This window comes from Phascolarctos cinereus, unplaced genomic scaffold (assembly GCF_003287225.1).
Source record: "Phascolarctos cinereus isolate Bilbo 61053 unplaced genomic scaffold, phaCin_HiC Scaffold_5;HRSCAF=322, whole genome shotgun sequence".
NCBI classification, from domain to species: domain Eukaryota; kingdom Metazoa; phylum Chordata; class Mammalia; order Diprotodontia; family Phascolarctidae; genus Phascolarctos; species Phascolarctos cinereus.
The window spans coordinates 225,468,840-225,495,342 of record NW_027555958.1 but is presented as its reverse complement, the minus strand read 5'-3'; the positions used below and the strand labels follow the sequence as shown (position 1 = coordinate 225,495,342).

The 26,503-nt window shown below is 39.1% G+C and overlaps 1 protein-coding gene across 2 annotated transcripts in view; it reads right to left on the bottom strand.

Annotated features, from left to right (window-relative positions):
- The window catches only part of RCAN2 (regulator of calcineurin 2), a 355,633-nt gene that overhangs the window by 285,432 nt on the left and 43,698 nt on the right, over positions 1 to 26,503 (bottom strand). For both annotated transcript variants that reach the window (XM_020993898.2, XM_020993899.2), the window contains exon 2: positions 20,556 to 20,782. In XM_020993898.2, coding sequence (XP_020849557.1) covers positions 20,556 to 20,780 — 225 coding nt within the window. In that variant the 5' untranslated portion in view covers positions 20,781 to 20,782. The remainder of the gene's footprint in view (positions 1 to 20,555; positions 20,783 to 26,503) is intronic.

Here is a 26,503-nt window from a genome sequence, read left to right as displayed (position 1 = left end):
AGGGCTCTATCGGCACACATTATCTAGCTGCCAGTCTGGCACACAGTAGGTACTTAATAAATGTTTGTTTCTTTCCTTCTTTCCAATCAGAATCAGAGAAGCAGAACGATCTTCTCAATTAGCCCCTGTGACATTTCTGCACGTGAATATGTATACACAAAAGCCCTAAGAATGTTGCCTTTGTTTTGTGAGGAACTGTAGCTCCTAGATGCCTTCTTATTTGCGTGAGAAGGTTTACAAGAACAAAACAAAAACATGGTTTTTAAAAAAAGCATTACGTCATTTTAAGTGGCAATTCCTGATGGTGTTACCATGTGAAGGACAGCCTTAAAAGGTAATAAATGCGAAGGTATATTGAAAGCAACAATTAGCGTGTCCTAGGAAGCCAGGAATGAAGGGTGCATTCCATTCCAACCTCCTAGCAGGGACAGAATCCTTGCTGAGGTGACTTTCCATGGAGTCCAGACCCAAGGGCTATTCTTAGAATAACCAAAAAAAAGCACATAGCTGCCTAAAAATAATGATGACTCAACACCTAGAGGCTTCGATGATGTAATGCTGTCAAAGAACACCCCATCTCCTCACAGGTTGCTGTTTTTAAATTAGGCAAGATAGCAGCTCACCTTCTCAAGGAAAGGAATATTTCCCAGGGTAAAAGAGAAAAATAGGACCTGGGCTTGGAGACAAAATATCCAAGGCACACAGTTGCCTGTCACCTTGGTTCAGTTCACCAGCTGGGAAAGGCACTCCACTCCCCAACCTCACCCCCCACCAATGTCCATTTCATTTCTCTTGATTCTTTAGCCCAGAAACCTGGAGACTGGTCAACAAGTCAAACCTTGCTACTGTTGATGATGCCCACTGTCCCCACACCATTATTAGAAAGGAGAGGCAGACATGAAGTAAAGAGGGGTGCTCTTTCTAGTCGGAACAAGAGTTTGCTCAGGGTTCACTGCTTCAGAAAACATCTCTGAAGCTAGATTAGGTTTTGGTCAGGTTCCTGGTCAAAGGGATGGTATAACAAACATCGTAAGCCTAAGAATGAAAAGATATGGGTTGAAATTCCAACTGAGTTTGCCTTGGCCAAAATAATCTGGCTTTTCTGAGTCAAACTGTCTCAATTTCTAAGAAGAGGAAAGTTGAACTAGATTAATTCCAGGACCCCATCCAAATCTAATGATCATGGGATGACTGGTTTCGAGCTAAAAGGGACCTTAAGGGTCACCTTGTCAATTAATTTATAAACAATAATGTGCCTACCATGTGCCAATAGCTATATTAAAGGACAGGGATACCAGGGCCCACAAGTGAAACAGTTCCTGCCCTCAGAAAGGTTGCATTCTAATAGGGTCCAATAGCCTTATTTTTACAGATGAGAAAACTGAGACCTATAGAGGTTAAATGATGTCCAAGGTCACAATAGTAAGCAGTAGAATTAGAATTCAAACCCAGATCCTTTGACTCCAAATCTAATCTTTCCGATACCAATCAGGAAAAAGCCTTTGGTAAAATCTTGACAGAGGTCAAGTCTGTATTTGGTAACTGACTGTCACCCTTTTTATGTCCTTTCCCTACCCTGGTCCCCTATTTTTCCCTTCAAGATTTGTTCCTAGTTAGTTGACAAAGAATCCTCAAAAAGGAATTAATTAATAATGATTTAAAGAATAGTCTTCCTGTAGTATTTTCATTTTAATTGAGGAAATCTAATGACAAAAAAGCTTCCAGTACCCAAAGACATGATATATACAGTGCATACAGCAGAACGGTTAGCCTTGGACTCAGGAAAGCCTAAACTCAAAGTCTGCCTCAGCACTAGGTATGGGAGCCTGTTCAAATTACTTAACTTCTCTGTGCCTCAGTGTTCTCATCTACAAAATGGGAATAATAATAGCACCTACCTCCTAACACGACTGTGAGGATCAAATGAGATGACATATGCGAAACATTTCACAAATTTTTAAGCACTTTATAAAAGATAACTAATGATAAAAATGTTGTTAGTGTAAAATTTTCAGGTACCGTGACAGGTCAGTGGAGGAAATATTTTAGGATAAAGGCACCTTTCTAGAACCCCTCAAATGATATCATAACAGACAAACTATGGTGGATGGGGGGGTCTAAAAGGAATATAAGATGTGGTACCTACCCTAAAGCAAATTTAGAATCTTCTTCAGACAACTAGAGGGCCATATAAGAATGAAGTAATTAAAAAAAAACTGTGAAGTACCAAAATCTTATGTAATTCCATACTACAAACAAAGTGTCTATTATTCTGTGATATGATGAATACCAAAGAGGGAGACCTGTAATCTTAAGGTACTGATTAATTACTGATAATATTTCTCCTCAAATACTGCTAAATATCATGTATTTTTCCTTGAAAAAAATTTTTTGTACTTTATAACCCAGTTTCCCAAAGAGGATAGGACTAGGTGAGCTCATTGCACAGAAAGGTCAGGAAAACTGAATTTTCTAAACAAAACTCTGCCACTACATTCTTTAAAGTATTTTTTAAAATAAGGAATTTTGGTTAAATAATGCATATTGGCAACTAGGTGGTATGGTGGATAGAGTGCTAGGGCTGGAGTTGGGAAGACTCATCTTCCTAAGTTCAAATTTGGCCTCAGATACTTACTAGCTATGTGACCTTGGGCACGTCACTAACCCTGTTTGCCTCAGTTTCCTCATCTGTAAATGAGTTGGGGAAGGACATGGCAAACCACTCTAGTATCTCTGCCAAGAAAACCCCAAATGGGGTCATGAAGAATCAGACACAACTGAAAACTGACTGAACAAAGGGCATATCTAACGCTAGAATAACAATGAATCAAATAGACCCTAGGATCATGAGGAATATAAGAGCTAGAAGAGACCTCAGAGATTATATAGGTCCACCTCACTCATTTTACAGTTTGGAAAACTGAGGCTCTGAGAGGGGATATGACTTGCACTGACCTTGGCTACTTTTGGTTAAGTGATAACTTGATCAGTTGATCTCCAAGCCTCCTTCCAAAGATCTATCCTGTGATCCTTAATAATGCTATTCTCATACAGTAAATACCATCACATGATATTAATGGAACTGGCACCCAGCTTGCCTATCTCCCACTGATCTCTTCTATTGAACTAAATGTCAGACCTGCTGTGACAGATGCCTTGGAAGAGTCTAAAAGTGGATTTCAAAACTCCCTGACATCCTCTGCTTATCTTCGGATCCATCTAAGGATTTCATGAACATTAAGCTCTGTCCTGATTAAACCCCCCTGAAGATAAGGAGGATTTGGACAATACTGGTATCTTCTACAAGTCAAAACAGTCCTTGTCCTATACTGCCTTTGCTCTTCCCCTTGGGAGATAGTCTCTCAGAAGTAACAGGTGACGGTGTGACTGGAATATTACTATAAGACACTAGCACCTATTCCCTCCATTCAACCAAATGAATGCTCCTAAATATCCAGAAGTAAACATGATCAGCCAGAATAAACAGCTAGAACAAGGATGGCGGCAACTGGGGCTCTGAGCCAGAACATCAACATTTAGCAGATGCTGATTATATTTGCATTCCTTAAGTAATACACAAACAACTGAATTTATAGACAATCTTTATTCTACATTATTTAGAATTCTTAGTTACAACATCAGAAATTTAGAATTTCTGGAACCATCAAGAGATTATCAAGTGTACCCTCTACCCTTGTTTGCCATATGAGGAAATAGAAGTCTAGAGAGTTTAAGTGATTCACCCCAAACCACACAGAAAGTTAACAGCCTAGTTAGGAGTTTACCTCAGTTCCTCTGCCTCCAAATCTGTCTCCTGCACTGACCTGGCTAGGTACCTAAAAAACCAGCATTAGACATTATTTTCTTTGGGTTCTGAAGGCTCTTCTGGAATTAGGATTCCCCATCAAAATGCCAATACAATGGGAAGAGCCCTACTTTAAATCACTGACAAGGTATTCCTTTGGAGGGATCAGATGGCACCTAGCTAGGAGCAAATACTGAGAGAATCAGAGGCTAAGTAAGGAAAATTGGGGGATGAGAGTGGGGAAAGGATATAAAAGGAGGTAGGGGAGGTAAGTGCCATGCGTCTTCACCTTGAGATTGGGGAAAAGTTTTACTCCATCCATACAGCCTTCTCTGACTGAATGAAGATGCATGGCAGTAATCTCCCCACACAGGCAGCCAAAAATATACTCTCACTCACTCCCTGGCAAAGACACTGCAAACACTAAACTCTGTATACATTAGGATTAATCCTCCTGAGTGCCTAAATTGCTTCCTGATAGTAAAGGGAGGTGCTCAGGGAAGCAGCCCTCTCAGTCTTTTAGGGCCCTAGGGAATCATTGAGCTCTCTTCTGGAGGAAGGCATAGAAGATTTCTGAAGAGCAGGGACTTTTCAGCTACTTCACTTACAGGACTGATCTTTAAAATTAAGAATCCCAGGGAAAGGCAGAGAGCTGGAAGGGCCAGGGGGAGGACTGCGGTGGGGGGGGAGGTTGGAAGTAGGGGAAGGGTCATTCCCACAGCTGTGGAGTACTACACCCTTTTTATCTTTCCCATATATAAAAGAGTCCCAAGACATCTCTTGATATCTCTTGAGGAGGAAATGTTAAACCCTAAGGAAGGAAGAAAAGGAAGGAAGGAAGGAAGGAAGTAAGGAAGGAAGGAAGGAAGGAAGGAAGGAAGGAAGGAAGGAAGGAAGGAAGGAAGGAAGGAAGGAGAAGAATAGGAGAAGACAGGACCTGTAACCATGAACTCTTTCTCATCTGAAGCATGAGAATGAGGATGTCATCTCAGCCACACTGTTGGGTGTGGGCAGTGGGGTCTAGAGCCAGAAATGTCAAGCTGGCTACTAAAGCCTGGGGAGCTAAGTTGGAAAGGCTGTGGGACATGGGTCCTATTCCAATCCTTTTTAGTTATATTAGTATTTTGAGAACAGTAATAACCAAGTCCTGGCAAATAAATGATTAGAGCAAACCTATACCCTAAGAGTCTTCAAAAGAGAATACTGAGGGAGAAGCCAATGAATCTACACTGTGGATATCAGTACAGTTAGTAGCAAGTGGGGTGTGCTTATGAGTACATGTACAGTAACATGGCAGAGGTTTCTAGACTAACCAAAGAAAAGCTTTTATTTTTTAAAAATTCTACTCTGATGCCTCACCTCTGGTAGCTGCCACTAAGTGATTAATCTTGCCTAATTAGGATAATTCAAGGACAGTGGTTTAATTTACTTCAGATATGGATAACTAAGACAAAGAGAGGCCACTTAATATATTATTTACTTTTTAAATTTAAAAATCATAATAGCTTTTTGAAACAATAACTCAATTTAATTTTATAATGTAAACTTCAAAATGTTCTTAGACCAACAGGAAAGGAATAAGAAAAAGTATGCAGTTGGTACTAAATGGTTGGGAGCTTTTGTTTATCTGATGACTTGATGACTCATTTATATTTCTTCAGTATCTGAGTTTCTACAGATTATTTTCACAGTTTCTAGCAGCACTTTTTCAGCTTGATACTTAAACTATGGATAATAACTATCACTGTACTGTACTTTTCTGCTATCACTTCTGTCATAGATTGGAGACATCATGTAATAACTTCATAACACTTACCATGAAAATCTCTGTTGAAAAGCAATGTTGGCACATTGATGCACTGTTGGTAGATTGTGAAAAGGTACAGCCATTTCAGAAAAACAGATTGGAAGCATACACAAAAAGTTACTTGTGTGTGCTTTTTGACCTGGCTGTACCACTATACACAGAAGAACTTTAAAAAAAAATTGTAAAAGGTCCTATTGGCACAAAAGCCTTTTTTGTAGTGGTGAAAAGTTGGAAACTAAAAGAATTGAGAAATTGTGTTATCTGAATGTGGAGTGTTATTTTGCTGTAAGAAATGAGGATATAGATAATTTCAAAGAGGGATAGACTGATACAGAGTGAAGGGAGCAAAAACTGAAGAACAACTTATAACATCAATATTATAAAAATCAACAATTATAAAAATGAACTTTTGTAAGCTGATGATGAATGAAATGAACAGAATCAGGAAAAATAATTTGTACAATAAAAACATTATAAAGACAAACAACTTTGAAAGCTATAAGAACTGTGATCAATACAATTACCATCTATGATTCCAAAGGATAGATGATGAAACATGCTGTCTACCTTCTAACAGAAATGGATTTAGGGTGCAGAATGATATATGTGTGTGTATATGTATATGTACATATATATATGTACCACATGCATACATGTATATACATTGTTGCCCATAGCCAATGAGGGAATTGTTTTGCTTGACTATACTTATGTGTTAAAAGGAATTTGTTTTTCTTTCTCTCTTTTTCAATAGGGTGGGAGGGAGAGAAAATAGATTTCTGTTCATTTTTTTAAAGAGACCTTGGTGCACTGTTGGTAGAGTTGTGAATTGGTCCAACCATTCCAGAGAACAATTTGGAACCATGCCCAAAGGGCTATAAAACTGTGTATACTCTCTGACCCAGTAATATTGTTACTAGATCTGTACCACAAAGAGATCAAAGAAAAAGGGAAAAAGCCTATATGTACAAAAATATTTATAGCAGCTGGTTTTTTTGTAGCAAAGAATTGGAAATTGAGGGGATGCCCATCAGTTGAGGAATGGCTGAACAAGTTGTGGTATATGAATGTGATGGTATACTACTGAGCTATAAGAAATGACAAGTTGGGCCAGCTAGATGGCACAGTGGATATAGCACTGGCCCTGGATTCAGGAAGACCTGAGTTCAAATGTAACCTCAGATACTTGACAATTACTAGCTATGTGACCCTGGGCAAGTCGTTTCACCTCACTGCTTCACCAAAAAAAAAAAAAAGACAAGAGGGGTGGTTTCAGAAAAATCTGGGAAGACGTATATAAACTGATACAAAGTGAAATGAGCAGAACCAAGAGAACACTGTATACAGTAACAGCAATTTTGTAATGCTACTCAACTGTCAAAGATTTAGTTACTCTGATCAATATAACAATCCATGACAATTTCAAAGGACTCATGATGAAAAATGCTAGCAACCTCCAGAGAGAGGACTGAGAAACTCTGAGTGTAAATTGAAGTATATTTTTAACTTTATTTTTTTATTTAAAAAAAATTCAACATGACTAATATGGAAATGTTTTACATGACTTCACATGTATAATGAGTATCATGCTGCTTGCCTTCTCAATGGATGGGGAGAGGCTGGAGAGAAGGAGAGAATTTGGAACTCAAAATTAAAATAAATACAATACAAAGAAAAAGAGTTAGATTGCTACAAAAGTATAAAAGTGTTACATTCACTTTCAGATGAGATCACTATATTGTTAGATTTGCTTATTTGTTTTATTTATTACATGTTATTAAGTGGGAGGGTAATATATAAATGTAATTTAAAATAAAACACATCAAAAAAACTTTAAAAGAAAGAAAATCTCAACCATCTCTAAAGTTTTATAGTTTACATGGTTTCTAAAGACTTCCAGGGCACCAAGCCTCCATGATTTTTTCTTTCAACCATCACTCTTCCTGTTGTCCTTCTTTCCAGGTAGTTCTCATTTGCCTTTTATAAGAAAGCCTTAAGCAAATGCCAAGACATGAAAGACGGGCCTGAAGCAAATAGCAAAAAATTTGTCCTCAAGTCAACTTTTTCCAGAAAAAAAGCAGTCTAACAGTGGGACAGACACTAGGATGAAAGCACCCACACTGGGAGAAAGGACAGAAGCACAAGACCCTATAAGATGGCTAACAAATGCTAGAATGAGGGACAGGGAGTTGGCAGAAAGGAAGGGAAAAAGAGGAAAGCATCGGCTGATAACTTCCTATTTTAACTAATTATTCTTATGGGCAAAATGCAGGTAATGAGCTCAGTTGTCTCTACTGTGGAAGGGAGGGGGGAAAGGAGAAGGGAATAAGTATTTATATCGAGCCTAGTATGTGCCAGTCACTTCATGCTAAGTGCTTTTTACAAATATTATCTTATTTGATTCTCACAATAACCCTGGGAGGTAGATGCCATTCTTATCCCCATTTTACAGCTGAGGAAAGGGAGTCAAACAAAGCTATATGACTTGTCCAGGATCACAAAGCTGTTAAGTGTCTAAGGCATAGTTTGAACTCTGATATTCCTGACTCCAGGCCCAGCTCTCAATCCACTGGGTGACCAGCTGCCTCAGGAAGAATACAAGATTTCCAACATTCTCTAAATTTTCATATTCTGGAGCAAATCCTCACTTGCCCCTGTCTTGGTTATAGCTCTGTATTCTAGACAGTCTTCTTTGATTTTTGCTGTTTGTAATTTTCCCCTTAGAGGTAAATTACTTTGAATCTTTCTACCTGGCTTCTAAACATTTTAAATATAACATACAAAAACACAGTTTAGCAGAGTAAAATGCACTTTCCCACGGGAGTCCAACTGGCCATCAGGAGCCAGCAGTGGGAATTAGGATCCAAGCATGTATCTTGCAAGCTTGGCTCGTGCAGGATAATAACTCACCTCCATGTGCATTATGTTTAACAAAGCTCTTTCTTCCCAACAACCAGGTGAAGTAGATATTATAATAATGGTACCTTTTTTATAGATGAGAAAACTTAAGCTCAGAGAAAGAGTTTAGCATAGTGGGTAGAGTGGTGGACTTCGCTTCAGGAAGATCTGAGTTCAAATGCTCCTTCTGACAATCACAAGCTTTGTAAACAGCAAGCCATTTAATCTCTTCCACCTCAGTTTCCTCATCTGTAAAATGGGGATGATTCCTATAGCATTTACAGGGTTGTTATGAGAATCGAGTGAGGAGGTATGTGTGAATCATTTGGCCAGTCTTAAAAGGCAATACAAATGTCAATGTCTATTATAATTATTATTAAACTTCTGCTTTAGTTTCCACATCTGCAAAATAGGGAAAATAAAATGTCACTACTTATCTCCCAGGATCATTGTGAGGAAAATACTTTGTAACTTTAGAAGGCTATTGGAATGTAAATTATTATTGTTGTTACCTAGCAGCACACAGCCAATAAAAGTGACAATATAAAACCTGGGTCTTGGATTTGAAGACTAGTGTGGTGTTCTTAGCCCTAAACCATGTTTCCTCTTCTGAGTCAAATGAGATAATGACTGAAAAACACTTGGCAAACATGAAAGCACCATATAAGGACAGGACTAGGGGCTGTATGTGTGATTTCACTGATATGAGGAACTCCCAGGTGAGGGAACTTCTTTTAACGACGTTGTTAGGCACCTTCTCTGTAACTTAGTCTTAGATAGGTTAGCAGTCTGATAAGTTAAATTACTTACCAGAGCCACACAGCAAACATGTGTCAGAAGTGGCATCTGAATCCAGGTCTTCTTTTATTTCAAGTACAACCCTCGATCCACTATGCCAAACTGCCCCTCTGGTATTCTATAAATATATTATTAATGGAAAGCACAAAGCAGTAATAGCTAACATTTCTATTCCACTTAGTATGTGCCAGTTCCTGTGCTAATTACAATTAACTTTACAACTATTATTTCATTTGATCACTACAACAACTTTGGGAGGTAGGTACTATTATTATACTCACTTTACAGATAAGGAAACTAAGGAAGAAAGGGTTAAGTGACTTGCCCAGGGTCACACAGCTACCAAGTGTCTGAGGCCATATTTGAACTCAGGTCTTCCTGACTCCAGGCACTGCACTCTGTTCACTGTATCACCTAACTACCTATGTACATATCACAAAATGATACGAAAATGTCAGCCATAATAATAATGTCAGTTCTCTTAGTACTATGTATTTTTAGAATGTAAAATCCTTGAGAAGGTAGAGAGTGGTCATTCATTCTTCAACACTTGGCCTGTGGCAGGTACTTAATAAACACTGCTTGATATTTGATCAATTCTATGAAAAGCCCGGGGTTGATGAACCAAAACCCTTACTTCCAGACCCTTCTCCACTACTGAATTTAGAAGATGTGTGGTATAGTAGGCCAGAGAACTAGACTAGGTGTAAGAAACCTTGTGTCTGGGGCAGCTAGGCGGCGCAGTGGATAGAGCACTGGTCCTGGATTCAGGAGGATCTGAGTTCAAATCTGGCCTCAGACACAACACTTAATAGCTGTGTGACCCTGGGCAAGTCACTTAACCCCATTGCCTAGCCAAGAAAGAGAGAAAGAGAGGAAGGAAGGAAGGAAGGAAGGAAGGAAGGAAGGAAGGAAGGAAGGAAGGAAGGAAGGAAGGAAGGAAGGAAGGAAGGAAGGAAGGAAAAAAAAACCTGTATCACTAATTCAGCATGTGACCCTGAGCAAGCCACTTGATCCCAATATGCTCTGTTTTTTTCATTTGCCAAATCTGAAAGCTACTTTAATAAAGCATCATCACAATCACCACTACCATTATCACCAAGGTAGGGGCACTGGTATAGTGGACTGTGTGCTAAGTTTGGAAGACCTGGGTCCAGATCCTGCAGCTAACATTAAGTAGCTCTGTGACAATGGACAAGTTTTGTGCAGGATAGGCTGGACTGGCCAGGCTCCCTGCCCCTTTGGTGCTCCCAACTTGTCTCTGTGTTCAAAACTCCTCAAGGTCTCTGACAGCCACTCAATCTTCCTTCACTTCTCTCAGGACTATTTGATACCTCACAGCTTAGCACAGTAATTGGCCCATGGTGAGCATTTAATAATAAATTTTTATTCATTCATACATAGTAAGCTCTATGTAAATATTAGCTATTAGCTCTTATCTACCAAGGGAGGGAAGTCTCACACTAAAGAGTCCTCAATTCTTCCGCAATTATAGTTGATTTCTTACCTGAGTTGGAAAGGAGAGAGAGAAGGCATGTATATAGTGCTTGCTATGTGCCAGGTACTCTGCTAAGTGCTTTTTAAAAAAATGACCTCATTTGATCTTCACAACAACCCTGGGAGGTAGGTGCTATTCTTATCTCCAATTCACAGTTGAAGAAACTAAGGCAAACAGAGATTAAGTGACATTCCCAGGGTCACACGGCTAGTAAGTGTCTGAGGCAAGATCTGAACTCAATTGAGACCTGGGACTCTAACCACTGCACCACCAGCTGCCTTAATAAATGGCTTTATCTGAAATGGAAATTGGCAGAACTAGGTGTCCAGCATAAATATTCACATGGGGCAGTATTTTCTATGAGTGTAGACAATATCCTCCTAACCTGAAATCTGGCTATTCCAACTTCCTCCCTTATCAAGTTCAACTCATTCCTGGCTGGGAAAAGAGCTGAAGATCAGTGAATGTCATGGGTCAGGTAGAGCCTTAGCTAGGGATCAACATTCCATTTCTTAGAACTTGTCCTAGGGAAAGCAATTCCCTGAAATACAATCATTGCTATATGATGAAATCCTGGCAACTGCATTTATCTCCTTCATACACATTCTGTTTTTGCCAAACTGACTTACTTTACTGTTCCCCATACCAAACATCCCAACTTCCCTCCCTAACCTTTGCACAGGCTCTCCCCTAAGTCTGGAATGCACCACACCGTCCCCATGACCACCCTGAGTCCCTAGCTGACTTCAAAGCTCAGGGCAAAGGATATCTCCTACAGCAAGTCTCTCCAGAACATAACCCACCTCCTCCAGTTATTAGCACACTCTCCCAGAAGATTACTTTGTACATAATTTGTATTTAATTTTCTATATACATGTTGTTCTCTTTTGTCCCTTCTCTGTCCCAATAGAATGCAAACTCCTTGAGCACAGGAACTGTTTTCACAGTGCCTAGCACAGTGTAGTTGTTGTTGTAGTTTAGTCATGCCTGACTCTTCATGACCTCATTTGGAATTTTCTAGGCAAAGATACTGTAGTGGTTTGCCATTTCCTTCTCCAGCCCATTTTATAGATGAGGAAACTGAGACAAACAAGGTCAAGTGACTTGCCCAGAGTCACACAGCTGGTGTCTGAGAGCAGATTTGAATTCAAGAAGATGAGTCCAATGCTATATACATGCTAGCAATTATTATTATTATTACCAGCAGATAACATTTGTTAAACCAAATGCTGACCAGGTCACTAATAAATGATGTCACTTTCATGGGAAATACTTTTTCAATATATTTAGCTAAAATGAACATTTTAAATGTTTGGAAACTAGCATTTGTAAACACTTTTCTTTCTTTCTTTTTCATTCATTCATTCTTTCTTTCTTTCTTTCTTTTTTTTTCTTTTGTCCAGAAGCACTCAAAGTTTCAGTAAAGAAGGAAAAGAATACATTTGCCACACTATGCTGCTGCTTCCTATAGAGAGAAGTGGTTTCCTTTCATCTCCTTTTAAGGTGTGTGCTGAATCAGATAAGGGTAAGGACAAGGATAAGCTGGCTCTGGTTACAGAAGAGAGACTCTAGTTATATGAGACAATTAAGTCAAAGTTCAGCCAAGTAAAGGGAAGGTACAAAGGAGATTAGTAAGACTTTGAGTCTCCTTAGTGTGGCAGTTTCCTCCACGGGCAGATAGTAAGTCATCTGTCCTTTCTTATCCTATATATTTCTTGTCCATGTCCTACGAATTCTCTAGAGAGGAGGTACCCAATATGCTAGATGAAAGGTCTCCACTGACCATGGGAAGCCTATCCCAAGCCTCCTTAATTCTAGTTCCTTCTCTCTGATTTCTAATTTATCCTTCATATAATTTGGGCAGGTAGGTGGCGCAGTCCTAGAGTCCTGGGCATGGAGTCAGGAAGACCTGAGTTCAAATTCCGCCTCAGACACTCACTAGCTGTGTGGCCTTGGGCAGGTCACTTAGCCTCTGTTGGTTTAGGAGGCCACTTCATGACTCAGTGGATAGACTGACTGCTGGGCTTTGGAGTCAGGAAGACCTAAGTGCAAATCTGGCCTCAGGCACTGTAAGGGAAACTTAGGAGGACAGATTCTCCCCAGCCCCCTGTGTAACCATCTCATGACCTGACATAAAGACAGATGGGAGTTACCACACATAGCCGGAGGTGACCATGGAGATGAAACATTAAATAACCAACAAGCTATGTTACCTGGGAAAGCAATTTATCTCAAGGAACATTTTTCTTGAGAAAGGTATGTAACTGTCCAAGGAACTGATCACTCCTTGGAGACTTACACAACAAACAGGTATTTGGGGCTCTGATCAAGCCCCAGCTTTTGTTAAAGATGTGTGTGTGCCTGGACGTGAGCTCACCAAGGATACGTACACAAAACAAAATATCAAGATTGTCTTTCCCTGGTTTACACAGATATAAAAGGGATCATTTGGAAAGGGATTTTTGGAGACTTCGATGTCAGAGATAGGGACGCCGAATCTCTGTTGTGTTCAGAAGCAGACCGCGTGCGTGGCTTCTGTTGAGTCGGAGCGGGACGCTGCTCCATTGGCCTCCCTGACCAGACCTTTGGGCCGTTCTCCAGTCTCCCCGGTCTATTAGGTATTTGAGCTCGCCTGGTCAGTGGGTGTGTATCCTCTCTTTTCTTATTCCTACTTTCCTTTATGCTGATTATTACTTACTGCATTGAATGTTATTCTTACCTTTATTGTTGTGTGGTTTTTAATCATTATTAATCATTATAAATAAATGTGATTATTTGTTAAGTTTATCCTGAGTATGTGTCATTATATCTTGAGATCTGAAACTAAATTGAATCTGTGCAGTACGTAATCCTTTCGATTACAGACACTTCCTAGTTGTGTGAGCCTAAGCATGTCACTTAATCTCTGTTTGCCTTAGTCCATTTAGAGAAGGAAATGGCAAACCATTTCTAGTATCTTTGCCAAGAAAACGCCATGGACAGTATGATCCACAAGGTCACAAAGAATTGGAGACAATTGAACAACAAAATTTGCAGAGTGCTTGACAAATTTCATCACATTTATTTTCCCTACAATCATTTGAGTAGGCGCTATTATTATCTCTATTTTTTACAGATAAGGAGACTGAGGCACATAGAAGTTAAGCAATTTGCCCAGGGTCACACAGCAAGTAACTGTCTGAAAAAGCATTCAAACTCAGGTCTTTCTGCATTCTATCCACTTCACCACCTAGATGTCCACAATCACAGCTAATAAGGGCCTAAGGGAGGATTTGAGCACAGGCCTTTGAAACACCAAGTCACCCAGCTGCCTCAACAAATCCATGGATTGTCAAGAAGTCATCATTTGATGAGGGATGATTCCTTGTGAAGAATAATTCTGTTTTTGATGCCAACAAAATAATAATTGCTAGAAAATATGTGGGTGACTACATACCATGTCCCTAAAAATAGTAGTTACAAGAAACTTGAGTTTGAATCCTGGCTCTACCATTTAATAGCTGTGTAACATTGAGCAAGTTATTCTCTGTCTCAGTTTCCTCATCTGTGAGACTGAATAATGAGGCTCATACTCCTTGCCTCACAGAGTTGTGAGGCAAAGACTTTGTAATCCTGCAAGCTTCATAAAAATATAGTTTATTATTATCCTCACCTATCGCATTATTAATTCTGCTCCTTAGCTGGATCACAAAAGGAAAAGCAGTGGGGAATTTCATTGAAGGGGAATGAGCCCTAGTATATTTTTAAGAGTTAGAGGCTATGAATATCCCAAATCTAAATTTGTTTCATACAAAAATATTTATGCTCCAAACTGTAGCATACAAACAGCAATCTGTACTTATCAGTTTCAGCCGCCAATTTCCTCTAGCTCCACTTTCTCCTTGGTGTTATATAAACAAATCCCAACCATCTGGACCCTAAGAAGCCACAATGAAGTACGAGCTAGCAAAAGTCGCAATGATCCCACACTGAAACGAATCTCACGTTGTTCTGTCACTGAGAAACCGGAAATGAATGCCAGGACCCTTACAAAGGACACTTCAATTACTCCATACCCAGCAGGCATAAAATGAGTGCCCTGGGATACTCCATCATTCTCTTCACTTCCAGATTGGGGCCATCTCACCAGCCACCTTACACTACCGCTTAATGGTTCCCTGGGGGATTTAATCTTTTCGGGCCCAGAGCTGTATCCCCTTCTTTACCCTCCTCCTGCCTACCTCCAGCCATTCATTTCAGGCCCTTACCATCTTCTAACAAGCTGCCTTTCGCGTGTCCTCTCCCACTTTTCATTTCTGGAACCATATTCAAAGAGACTCCTGGAAAGATGTATCAATCTACTCTCCATGACTCCATTCCCCCTTTATAACTTTCCAAACTATCAGAATGTAAGCCCTGGGTCAGGGACTACCTTCATTTTTTAAAAAAAATTATATTCCCAGTATTTAGCAGGATATTTGGTGCATAGAATGCATTAAATAAATGATTTTTCAGTCACTCATTCTGATAGGCAGATATGAAATAAGAGGCCACCTCCTGTTTCTTACCTTCATTTGTGAACAATTCAATTTCTGATCCTGTCTCTCAAACGCATACTAGCTGTCTGACTCTGAGCAAGTTGCTTAATTTCCCAGGGCTTTCAGTAATTCCCCAAGACTATAAATTACCCAAATGGCGCCAACCTGCATTGGTAGAGGAATTTTCCTTGCCTGGGAGTTAGTTATGCCAACGAAATCACAATTCAATGTCTATCCCTTACATTTAACTATTTTGGTTCACACAAATCACCTAAAACAAATGGGGTTGGGGAAGGTCCTCCATATGTGCGGGCAGACATATCATTGGGTGCTACTGACTTCAGTTTCATGAAACCAACTCCTCTGCCAAAATGGCCATGTCAGTATTTAAAGCAAATGAAGGCAAGATGACTGTACTGAAGTTGTACTGATTTGGACAAATGAACAGACCCCAAGACCAATAGCCTCAAAAGTAGGAGGACAAAAATAAGCTCTGCCTAAACATCTTCTAATTCTAGTCACTCACATACCCATCCTGTATGGATTGTAACCTTCATATGCTTTTCTTACCCTATCTGAGCCTCCTGACATAACCCCAATGTTGTTAAAGAAGCTACTGGTCACCACAGCCCATGGAAATGCATGCATGTCCCACATGCCTTTACTGGCAATCATTGAGGGTAGCTAGTCCTTCTCACAAAGCAACTATCTGCCTATGTTATACGAGAGTTAAAGAACTCCTCTCTCTTCCTCAGACTCCAAATAACTCTCCAAGAGCTCAAAATAATGACTGAAATTCCAGCCATTTGGTGGAATTTCATTGTTCCTGTCCACTGAAGACCTTGTTCAAATGTAAGCATGCTACCTCCCTCCCTTCTTTGCAGAGGTGGGGGACTATGGGTTTGGGACATTGCCAGACTCAATTGATACACTGATTCATTTTATTGAAATCCAATTTTTTTTCTTTCCTTTTAAAAAAAATTTTGTTACAAGGGATGGCTGGCTAGGTAGAGAAGGGAGGATATAGGGTTAGAATTAAAATTTAGAAAAAACAAAAGATATCAGTATTAAGAAAAAAAATTAAGGGAAGAAAATGTAAGCAGTTTGCAAGGATGGATATGACAGTATTAGAATTAGCTGTCACCCTGCAGAGAGCATTAACAGTAAAGGTAGGCTTTAATGAGGCAGGGAAGAAAGGAGATGTAAGAAGGAAGGTGAGTAGTCCTGATCCTCCTGAGAGACACAGGAAGCCAATGACTCCAAAGCACTTCAATTCTTCCACAGCTTCACCTCACTCAGTAGATTCAGCCGATTTTTTTTCGTCTGACAAACTTTGTTACTCCTCTATCAAATTGTTTATATATAATAAAATTAAGGCCAAGGTTCAGATGTCTGGCTTTTTGCTAGCTTTAACAGATGTGACTACTTGTTTACTGTAAAAATCCCTTCTTTGGCTGTGGGCTCTGAGTCATTTCTTCTTCACTGGTCACCACTGATCTCCATCTTGTTTATTCCTTGTTTATTCCACCTGTCCAATGTTCTCAAGGCCCTTTTCAATTCTGGTGGTGTTCCCAATTATTCATGTGGACAAATGGAATGACTTCATTTTCATTCCTGATGAATGGAAGGGAAAGTGAAGCAGGGGACCACCTCCAGAAAGGCAGTTAGATACAGAGAGAAGATAAAAACTGTTATCTAAAGTCAAAGATAATAGAAATGGATCCCGGCTCTGCTATTTACTATATCAGCTTGTGCAAGTCAACATCTCTCTCTGGACTTCAGTTTCCTTATCTGTAAAATAAGGCTGTGTGATTTGATGTCCCTTACAATTGCAAATTTACATATACATATGTGTGTATGTGTATATACATACATAATATCTATAATTATTATATATAATATATCCTATATTATACCATATTATTATAGCATACATATATATATATATATATATATATGAAAAATATGTATTATTTATATTTTGGGAGGGGATCACCCTGTGCTTCCACTAGTGTATGGAGCTCCCAATAGGGAAACTTCCCCTACCAGCTAGAGGAAACTAGGTGGTGAAGTGACTAGAAAGCTAGGTCTGGAGTCAGGAAGACCTCAGTTCAAATGTGCCTGACATTTACTAGTTGTGTGACCCTGGTTAAGTCACTTAACCTTTGCTTATCTCAATTTCCTCAGTTGTAAAATGGGCTAATATTGTTGTGAGAATCTCAAATGAGATAATATTTGCAAAAAAAGTGCTTGGCACAGTGACTAGCACACAGTGCGTGCTGTAAATGTTTATTCCCTTCCCTCTCCCTACCTGTACAGAAAGATCTTCAAACAATTCAGCAATTTACAGTCTTAGATGGTTATCTGGGACAGACAAAGTGAAGTGACTTACCTAGGGTCATACAGCCTAGTCATATGATTTGAACCCAGGATTTCCTGACTCCCAAACCAACTCTCTATCCAGTACATCTCCCCAGTGCACTTTGTTGTATTTATTCTATTTTATTCTCTAATTACTTCCAGACAGCAGTATTAAAATTCATTGCCCAAAATATTAAAAAGGTCCTGGGAAAACTCTTGCCATCTTTAGGCTTTACATTTCTACAATTGCTATTTGACTCAATTCAATTCAACAAATATTCATTAAGTTGCAAGGTTTTGCATTCCAGGGTTGGGGAATCTGTGGCCTCCAGGCCACGTGTGACCCTCAAGGTCCTCAAGTGCGGCCCTCTGACTGAATCCAAACTTCCCAGAACAAATTTCCTTAATAAAAGGATTTGTTCTGTAAAACTTGGACTCAGTCAGAAAGTCATACCCAAGAACCTAGAAGGCCACATGTGTTCTCGAGACCGCAGGCTCACCACCCTTGCATTAGGCCCGGGGAATACACACAGTTCTTGAGGCCCTCAAAGAATATCCAATCTAATAGGAGATACAGTATTTACACAGATAAGTAAATAGAAGTTAAATTGAGTTGGGAGAAAATCTACCAACTGCGGGAGAGCAGACTCTGGAAAGGCTTCCTACAGGAAATAGCACCCAAGGTGAGCCTTGAAGAAAGCTGGGTAATAAGGAAGTGTATTCCAGGCTCAGAGAATAGCTATTGCAAAGTCATAGTGAGGAGAGATGTAATGTTGAGCTTAGGGAACCACTACCAGTTAAGTACAAGTACAGTAAAAAGTAAAAATATTAAATAAGCTCCCCCCACCAAGATCAGTAGGAGCCACACTATGAAAAGATTTAAGAATCAGGCTAAGGAGTTGATATTTGATGTGAATGGCAGTAGTGAGCCACTGAAGACTGAACCATGAATGTCCATTTTTTCAGCACAGACAGTTCTGCTGTAACATATTTCAAAAAGAAGAATTTGTTTCAACTTGATCGATATATTAGAGAACATTTTGAGCATGACTCAGATTTCGAGTTTGCTTATGCATGGTTTCTTTGGAGAGCAACAGAGAGAACGTTCAGAAAGCAGCACAACTTCACAATAACTCGCAAGCTGCAACCCTTCCTACATCCACTTCTACAAGCAAACTTCAGGTCTTTGCCAAGACGAAGTGTTGCATTTTTTGCTTATCTGCTGGTGCCATAGCAGTTAGGTAGCACTGGTCCTCACCACTCCCATCCCCATCTCTACTCTACCCACTTCTGCCATAACCTCCAGCCAGAGGCCTGGAGTTTTCACCTGCCCAACTGCCTCTTGCAACCTGGAGCAGAGGTCAAGCAGCAGCTGGAGGCTACAGACCAGGCCACTCTTTACTGCAATACTTACATATTTCTTAACCATATAACAGTAAAAAACTACCATTTTTATTAGATCCCTTTTTATTTTTATTTAATGTGTAACGAAGGCTTTTTTTTATTTTTCAGCATTGTACCCTTAACCTCATTTTCCCTAGAATTTCTATTGTTTTTATTGTTCAATTTTGCATTGTTGTTTTTCGGTCATGTCTGACTCTTCATGAGCCCCCAACCCTAACCCTAAAGGCATGCCAATACTATCCATGGAATTTTCTTGGCAAAGATACCAGAGTGGTTTACCTCCTTCTTCTCCAGAGGATTAAGGAAAACAAAGGTTTAAGTGACTTGCCCAGGGTCACATAGCTAGTAAGTGTCTGAGGTCAAATTTAAACTCAGGTCTTCCCGACTCCAGGCCCAGTACTTTACCACTGAGACATCTAGTTGCTTACAATTTTAAATAGCTCAGTGTTTTTTAAGAATGAATACATCAGCAACATAGCAGAACTGACTCCACGACCTGATATGAATTCTGTACCTATGTTGACCATATTTTCCCAATTTACTTTCAAGCAGTATTTCATGGAGGAGAGAACTCAGTTACAGAATCATAGATCATTGCTCAGAGATTAGAGCTGAAAGGGTGCTTTAAAGACCACCTAGTCAAGCCACTTCATTTTATAGATGAGAAAAGTGAGGCCAAGAGTGAGGTGACTTGTCCAAAGTCCTACAGCTAATAAATAGTAGAGCCAAGATTTGAACCTAGGTCTTCTGACTCAAAATCCAGAATTTTTTTTCCCTTTACCATGCTGCTAAGGACCAAGACATAACTTCATAGCCTGGTTCCAACACTTTCTTAGCTGTGTGACCCCAAATAAGTCATATTGTCTCCTTGAGCCTTATTTTCCCCATCTCTAAAATGGGGCTAATGATACTGTTGAGTGAGAAACACTTTAGAAATCTTAAAAGCTGACACAAAATTGAGTTAGATTTTATGAAGAAAGTCCATAATAATATAGATGGTAAGGGCTGTACCAAAACCTGGATAATTAGCTATCAGATAATTTTGAGGCAAAAGTCACATTTCTGGCTGAGGCTGGATAAGGGGCAAGGAAGAGAAATTTTTTAATTGAAATACCAAGAGAGCCTACTTCCTACCCTAAAAAGAATTTCTCATAGTCTATGTTCTTCAAAATATTTTATCCTTTTCATCTGCTATAGCTGTCCTTCAATTGTTGATCCCCTGGAGATAGCAACTTTGCTCAACAAAATCTATTCTATAGAGCAGCAACTCATAGGCTTCTAACACTTAACAGGTAGTAAAAAATAATCTTTTCATTCTCCTGTGTATACTCAGAAGGGAACAATCTAAACATTTCACAAAGAACTTTCTTTGAGATGAAGAAAAAAAAACACATGTAAATTAGAACAAAAAGTCCTCCAAAATATCATGGCACCATCAGGTCTTATAAATAAAAAAAGGGCTTCTACCTTACTGGCTTCTCCTTCAAATACTGACTGGTGAACGTTGCAGGCAAATAGAGCATTTGGAAGGTCATTGAAGTCGGTTATTGCTTGAAAGGCTTCTTCTGTGAAACATCTTGTTATATCCCAGTCTCTATCTATGCAGTATAGTAAGAAAAGTCCTCCATCTTCTGAGAGGTGACCATATTGCCCAGGATTTCTCATTCCAATGAAATAAGATTCTCCCCTCATTCCTGGTGAGAAAAAGACAAATGAACATTGGAAATAAAAGTTGGGCTTCACAAGGCAGAGCCATACCGTTAGGCATATGGGGGATAACCAATACAAGCCAAGAAGATGTGAAATAGGTATGAAAGTAAGAAGACATCGTTCCTTTGTCTTCTCCAATCTTTAGGCACAAAAGGATGCTGAGAAACTGTATCAGTGTGAGTAAGAAAGAGTATCAGAGACTCAAGATCCAGAGTAGTCCCTTATCCCCAAATGTTTTCCAAGTCTGAATTGCTCAATTCAATTGAGTGAGGTAGAGTGGGAAAGAAGCCAGACAATTAATCTCTAGTCTGATTTAGTAACTAATATCAAACTAATAATAATAATAATCCCATTCCTTTTATTTAAGTGCAATAGTCAATCATTTTACCGACCTGAACAACAGTTCAAAGAACATTAAAGAATAATACCTATATAGCAACTTTTCCCAGGACTATTTTGATCTAAATGTCATCAAACAAGATAAAAACGAGATAGCAAAGAAGTATTTTTGAACAAATGACTGATAACAGAAATGGAAGAGGTCAAGAACAAAATTTTAAAAAGAAAAAAGAAAAGAAATGGAGGGAGTCATGATAGCATTATAGGATTTGGTCTTTGCTACCAGAAAGTTCATTCTTAAGAAGCCCAGACTTGGAGATTAATACAGTTTTACAAAGAAACAGTATGTGCCAACATATCATTGCACAGGCCCAAATGTTAACACCTACTGAAAACCAAACTCACTGTACTTCATAAACAGGTGACAAATATGATGCAGAAGATAGAATGAGGGCCTGGAGTTAGGAAGACTCATCTTCCTCAGTTCAAATCTGGCCCCAAACACTTATTAGCAATTTGACCCTGGGCAGTCATTTAACCCTGTTTGCCTCATCTGTATGATAAGCTGGAGAAGGAAATGGCAAACTAGTGCCATATCTTTGCCAAGAAAACCCCAAATAGGGTCACAAAGAGGTGGACAAGACTGAAAAATGACTGAACTTAACAAACAAGACAGTGGTTTTTATATCTTAATAATCCAAAAAATATTCCATGCTGGATCTAGAGCATTGTCACAATCAAACTATCATGCCCTGATAGAACATTCACCACACAAAAATGCAAGAACAATTTTTAATGGATGTTGTTGGACACCCTAACTTCCAAAGTATATGGAATGAAAAGCTCTTAAAAAATAAATACCTAGTAGAAGGAATTAAAAAAAACTACATGGCAATGGGGGAAAATGCATATCATCCTTGTCATCCCATCTGCCACTAGAGTTATCCACATGTTTCAGTAAAGTCTACAGAAAATAAGGGTATATTCTGATATGATGATAATGATGATGATGGTGGTGGTGATGATGATGATGATGATGATGATGATGATGCTGGTGGTAGTGGTGATGATGATGATGATGATGATGATGATGATGCTGGTGGTGGTGGTGGTGATGATGATGATGATGATGATGGTGGTGGTGGTGATGATGATGATGATGGTGGTGGTAGTGGTGGTGATGATGATGATGATGATGATGATGATGATGATGAGATGCTGGTGGTGATGATGATGATGATGATGATGATGATGCTGGTGGTGGTGATGATGATGATGATGATGATGATGATGCTGGTGGTAGTGGTGATGATGATGATGATGATGATGATGATGCTGGTGGTAGTGGTGATGATGATGATGATGATGATGATGATGATGCTGGTGGTGGTGGTGGTGATGATGATGATGATGGTGGTGGTGGTGATGATGATGATGATGATGATGATGATGATGGTGGTGGTGATGATGATGATGGTGGTGGTAGTGGTGGTGATGATGATGATGATGATGATGATGCTGGTGGTAGTGGTGATGATGATGATGATGATGATGATGATGATGCTGGTGGTGGTGGTGGTGATGATGATGATGATGATGGTGGTGGTGGTGATGATGATGATGATGATGATGATGATGATGGTGGTGGTGATGATGATGGTGGTGGTAGTGGTGGTGATGATGATGATGATGATGATGATGATGATGATGCTGGTGTGATGATGATGATGATGATGATGATGATGATGATGCTGGTGGTGGTGATGATGATGATGATGATGATGATGATGATGATGATGATGCTGGTGGTGATGATGATGATGATGGTGGTAGTGGTGATGATGATGATGTTCACAATTCTACTTTGCATCTGCTACTCTGGTTTCAGCAACACAGAACGAGATGCTCCTCCCAGGATAAACTCATCACTTCTAACCTCACCACTGTGCTGCTATCTCCAGTCTTATTGACACCACCTCCCTCAATCTTCTTTCTCCTCTAATTGGAAGAGTGGAGGGCAGAGTGCCAAACTCCTCCATGTGCCTTTCTTTAAAAAGGGGCAGGAACTGGACTCTCAGGAATTGGACTCCACTTTGCAACACTAGGGAGTTTCTTATAGTGGTGAAATCACAGGTCTACTCTCTATCTCTAGTTGTCACTGTTCAGTCATTCTAGCTGTGCCTGACTCTTCTATGACCCCATCTGGGGTTTTCTTGGCAAAGTTACTAGAGCGGTTTGCCTTATTATCCAAGTGCTCCCCAGTGGCCATTCCCCTTTCATCTTTCCTGCCTCCTGTTGTATATTGTCTCTCCCTTTGGATTGTAAGCTCCTGGAGGGCAAGGACTGTCTTTTTTTTATATTAATTTATATTTCTAGCACTTAGCAGAATGTCTGGCACATCACAGGCACATAACTAATAAATATTTATTGAATTGAAATGGATTGGATTATAATGAGATTGAGTCTCCCTATCTTGTCCAGGTTGGAAGTACAGCAGGCACTCACAAGATTTATCTCACTGCTGATCAGTACTGGAATTCTGATCTCCATTTCTAACCCAGGTTGGTTCACCCTTCCTTGGGTAGTCTGGGGCTTACCATATTAACATCAAACCTAGTGCAGTCATCCTACTGATTTTAGCTTTACTGTAGCTCATAAACAGAATTCCATGCAGTGTTCCACAACCATGGACCATGATCTTTGGGGATTTGTCTTTTTATATTTCTTCTTTGGGCCCATGCCTTGTCATTATAATTCCACAGCATTCAGTTTCAGTTGTTTTGTGATGGTTCTTTCCATTTACATTATGGTGCTAAGTGTGCATGTTGGTTTCCTGTTTCTGTTTAAGTTACTTTGTATCAGTTGACATCATCTTTCTCTACTTCTCTGTATTTATCAAGTTTGCTGTTTCTTAAAGCATGGCAATATTCTACTACATGTATCTACCATAATTTGTTTAAGCATTCTTCAATCTGTGGGGATTTGCTTTTTTTAGTTCTTTGCTCCATAGTCAATAAATATTTATATACCACAAAAAGTGCTACTATAAATAATTTGGTATATTTGGAGTCTTTATTTTGGTCAATGACCTCTTGAGATATTCCAGTAGTGATATATCTGGGTCAATTTAGTCACTTTATTTGCACAACTCCAAATTACTGTCCAGAATGGTTGTTATAATAATAATAGTAATAATAATAATAATCTATAATAATACTAATAACAACAACTAACATTTATCTATGTGCCAGACACTATGTTAAATGCTTTACAAATATTATCTAATTTTAGCCTCAATACAACCCTTAAAGAAAGTGCTATTATCACCTCTATTTTGCAGTTGTGGAAACTGAGGCAAGCTGAGATTCAGTGACTTGTCCAGGTCTCACAGCATAAGTGTCTGAGGCTGGATTTGAACTTGGGTCTTCCTGACTGCAGGCGCAGTGCTCTATCCACTGGGTCACCTAGTTTCCCTGAAGTTTGTGAATTCATAGTTTCATCAATATTCATTAGTGTGCTATCATTCCAGAACCTCTCCAACACTGAGTATTTCTAATTTTCATCATTTTTAACAATTTTGTGGTTATTAGGTGGAACTATAGGATGATTTTAATTTGTCATCGTTGTTCAGTCATGTCTGACTCTTTGTGACTTCTTTTGGGGTTTTCATGGCAAAGATATTGCAGTGGTTTGCCCTTTCCTTTTCTGGCTCATTTTACAGATGAGAAAACTAAGACAAACAGGGTTAAGAAACAGTATCCCATGGGGCAGCTAGGTGGCGCAGTGGATAGAGCACCAGCCCTGGATGCAGGAAGACCTGAGTTCAAATCTGGCCTCAGACACATGACACTTACAGTTAGTGTGACCCTGGGCAAGTCACTTAACTCTCATTGCCCAATCAAAAAAAAAAAGAAAAAGAAACAATATCCCCAAAAAGGATAGATTACACTTGATAAATATCTTTAATAAGACATTCACATATGCATGTATTACATATACAAATGTGTGTTATATTATCCTTTTTCATTTTGTTTGTTCTTATATTTTAATATAATATCCATGCTAACATTCCTAATATTTTTTATGAAAAAGCATGACATAGTGGACAGAAAGCTAGTAAGTCCTGAGTTCTAGTCCTCTGGCATATACTGGCTATGTAGTACTGGGTAAATCATTTAACTTCTCAGTGCTCTTTGCAATTCTCTAAGACTTTAAGTTGTGGAGAAGGTGCTAAGACCTGCATTGGTAGAGGAAATTTCCTCACCAAGTGGTTCTTTACAGTAGTGAAATCAGAGGTCTGGGCCCTCGCTCTATTTTTTGCTGTTACTCAGTCATTTCAGTTGTGTCTGACTCTTCGTGACCTCATTTGGAATTTTCTTGGCAAAGATCCTGGAGTGATTTGCCATTTCTTTCTTCAGCTCATTTTATAGATGAGGAACGAAGGCAAACAGGGTTAAGTGACTTGCCCAGGGTCACACAGCTATAAGTGTCTGAGGCCAGATTTGAACTAAGGAAAATGAATCTTCCTGACTCCAGGCCTGACACTTTATCTCCTGTGCTGCCTACCTGCCTTATTATTACTATTACTATTTCTATCACTATCACTATTGTTATGCACCTAACTGTTAGAAAACCAATTTTTTTTTCATCTGAGTAATGCAACACTAAGAATGTCAAGATTAGATAAGAATCATAAATGGATGAAAGGAAAACATTTTATAATAAAGAAGAATGAAACATTTATGATCATCTGCCATCAGGAGACATAAATATCAAGGACCAATTTTGAATTTTTAAAAATTACATAATACCTTTAATTAAAATATTTTTTCAAAAATAATTAACATCTGATCTCCAAATGCTCTCAGATACGTTCTGATACAGTGTTTTCATTTTTCTCTTTCTACTCAGGAAAATATATTCATTGCTACACACATTAATCTAATAGACTAACTGTTATGCCCCACTCATGACTCATTTTAATCTACTCAAAGAACTTGAACTTCAGATCTAAGCTGTAACAATGTGATTATCTTCACAGGACATTACATTCAGTAAAGATTTAAAAGGTGAATAAATCCTTGGCAAGTGACCTATTATGCTTATTTGGAGAAATACTTCAGGATTTAGGTCAGTGAACTAGGAATAAAAAATCCTTAAATCTATTTTCAGTGCTATCAAAATCTTAACTAAATCCATTAATCATTCTGTGACTCAGTTTCTCCAACAACAAAACAAGGCTATTTATACCCATTTGCCTATATGGTATGGGTGATGACTTTTGATCCATGCATAAATTGGTTTTAAGTGAGGCAGGGTTGCATGAAGTCATTGGCCTCACTCTCTCCTCTAGAGTCATTACAGTC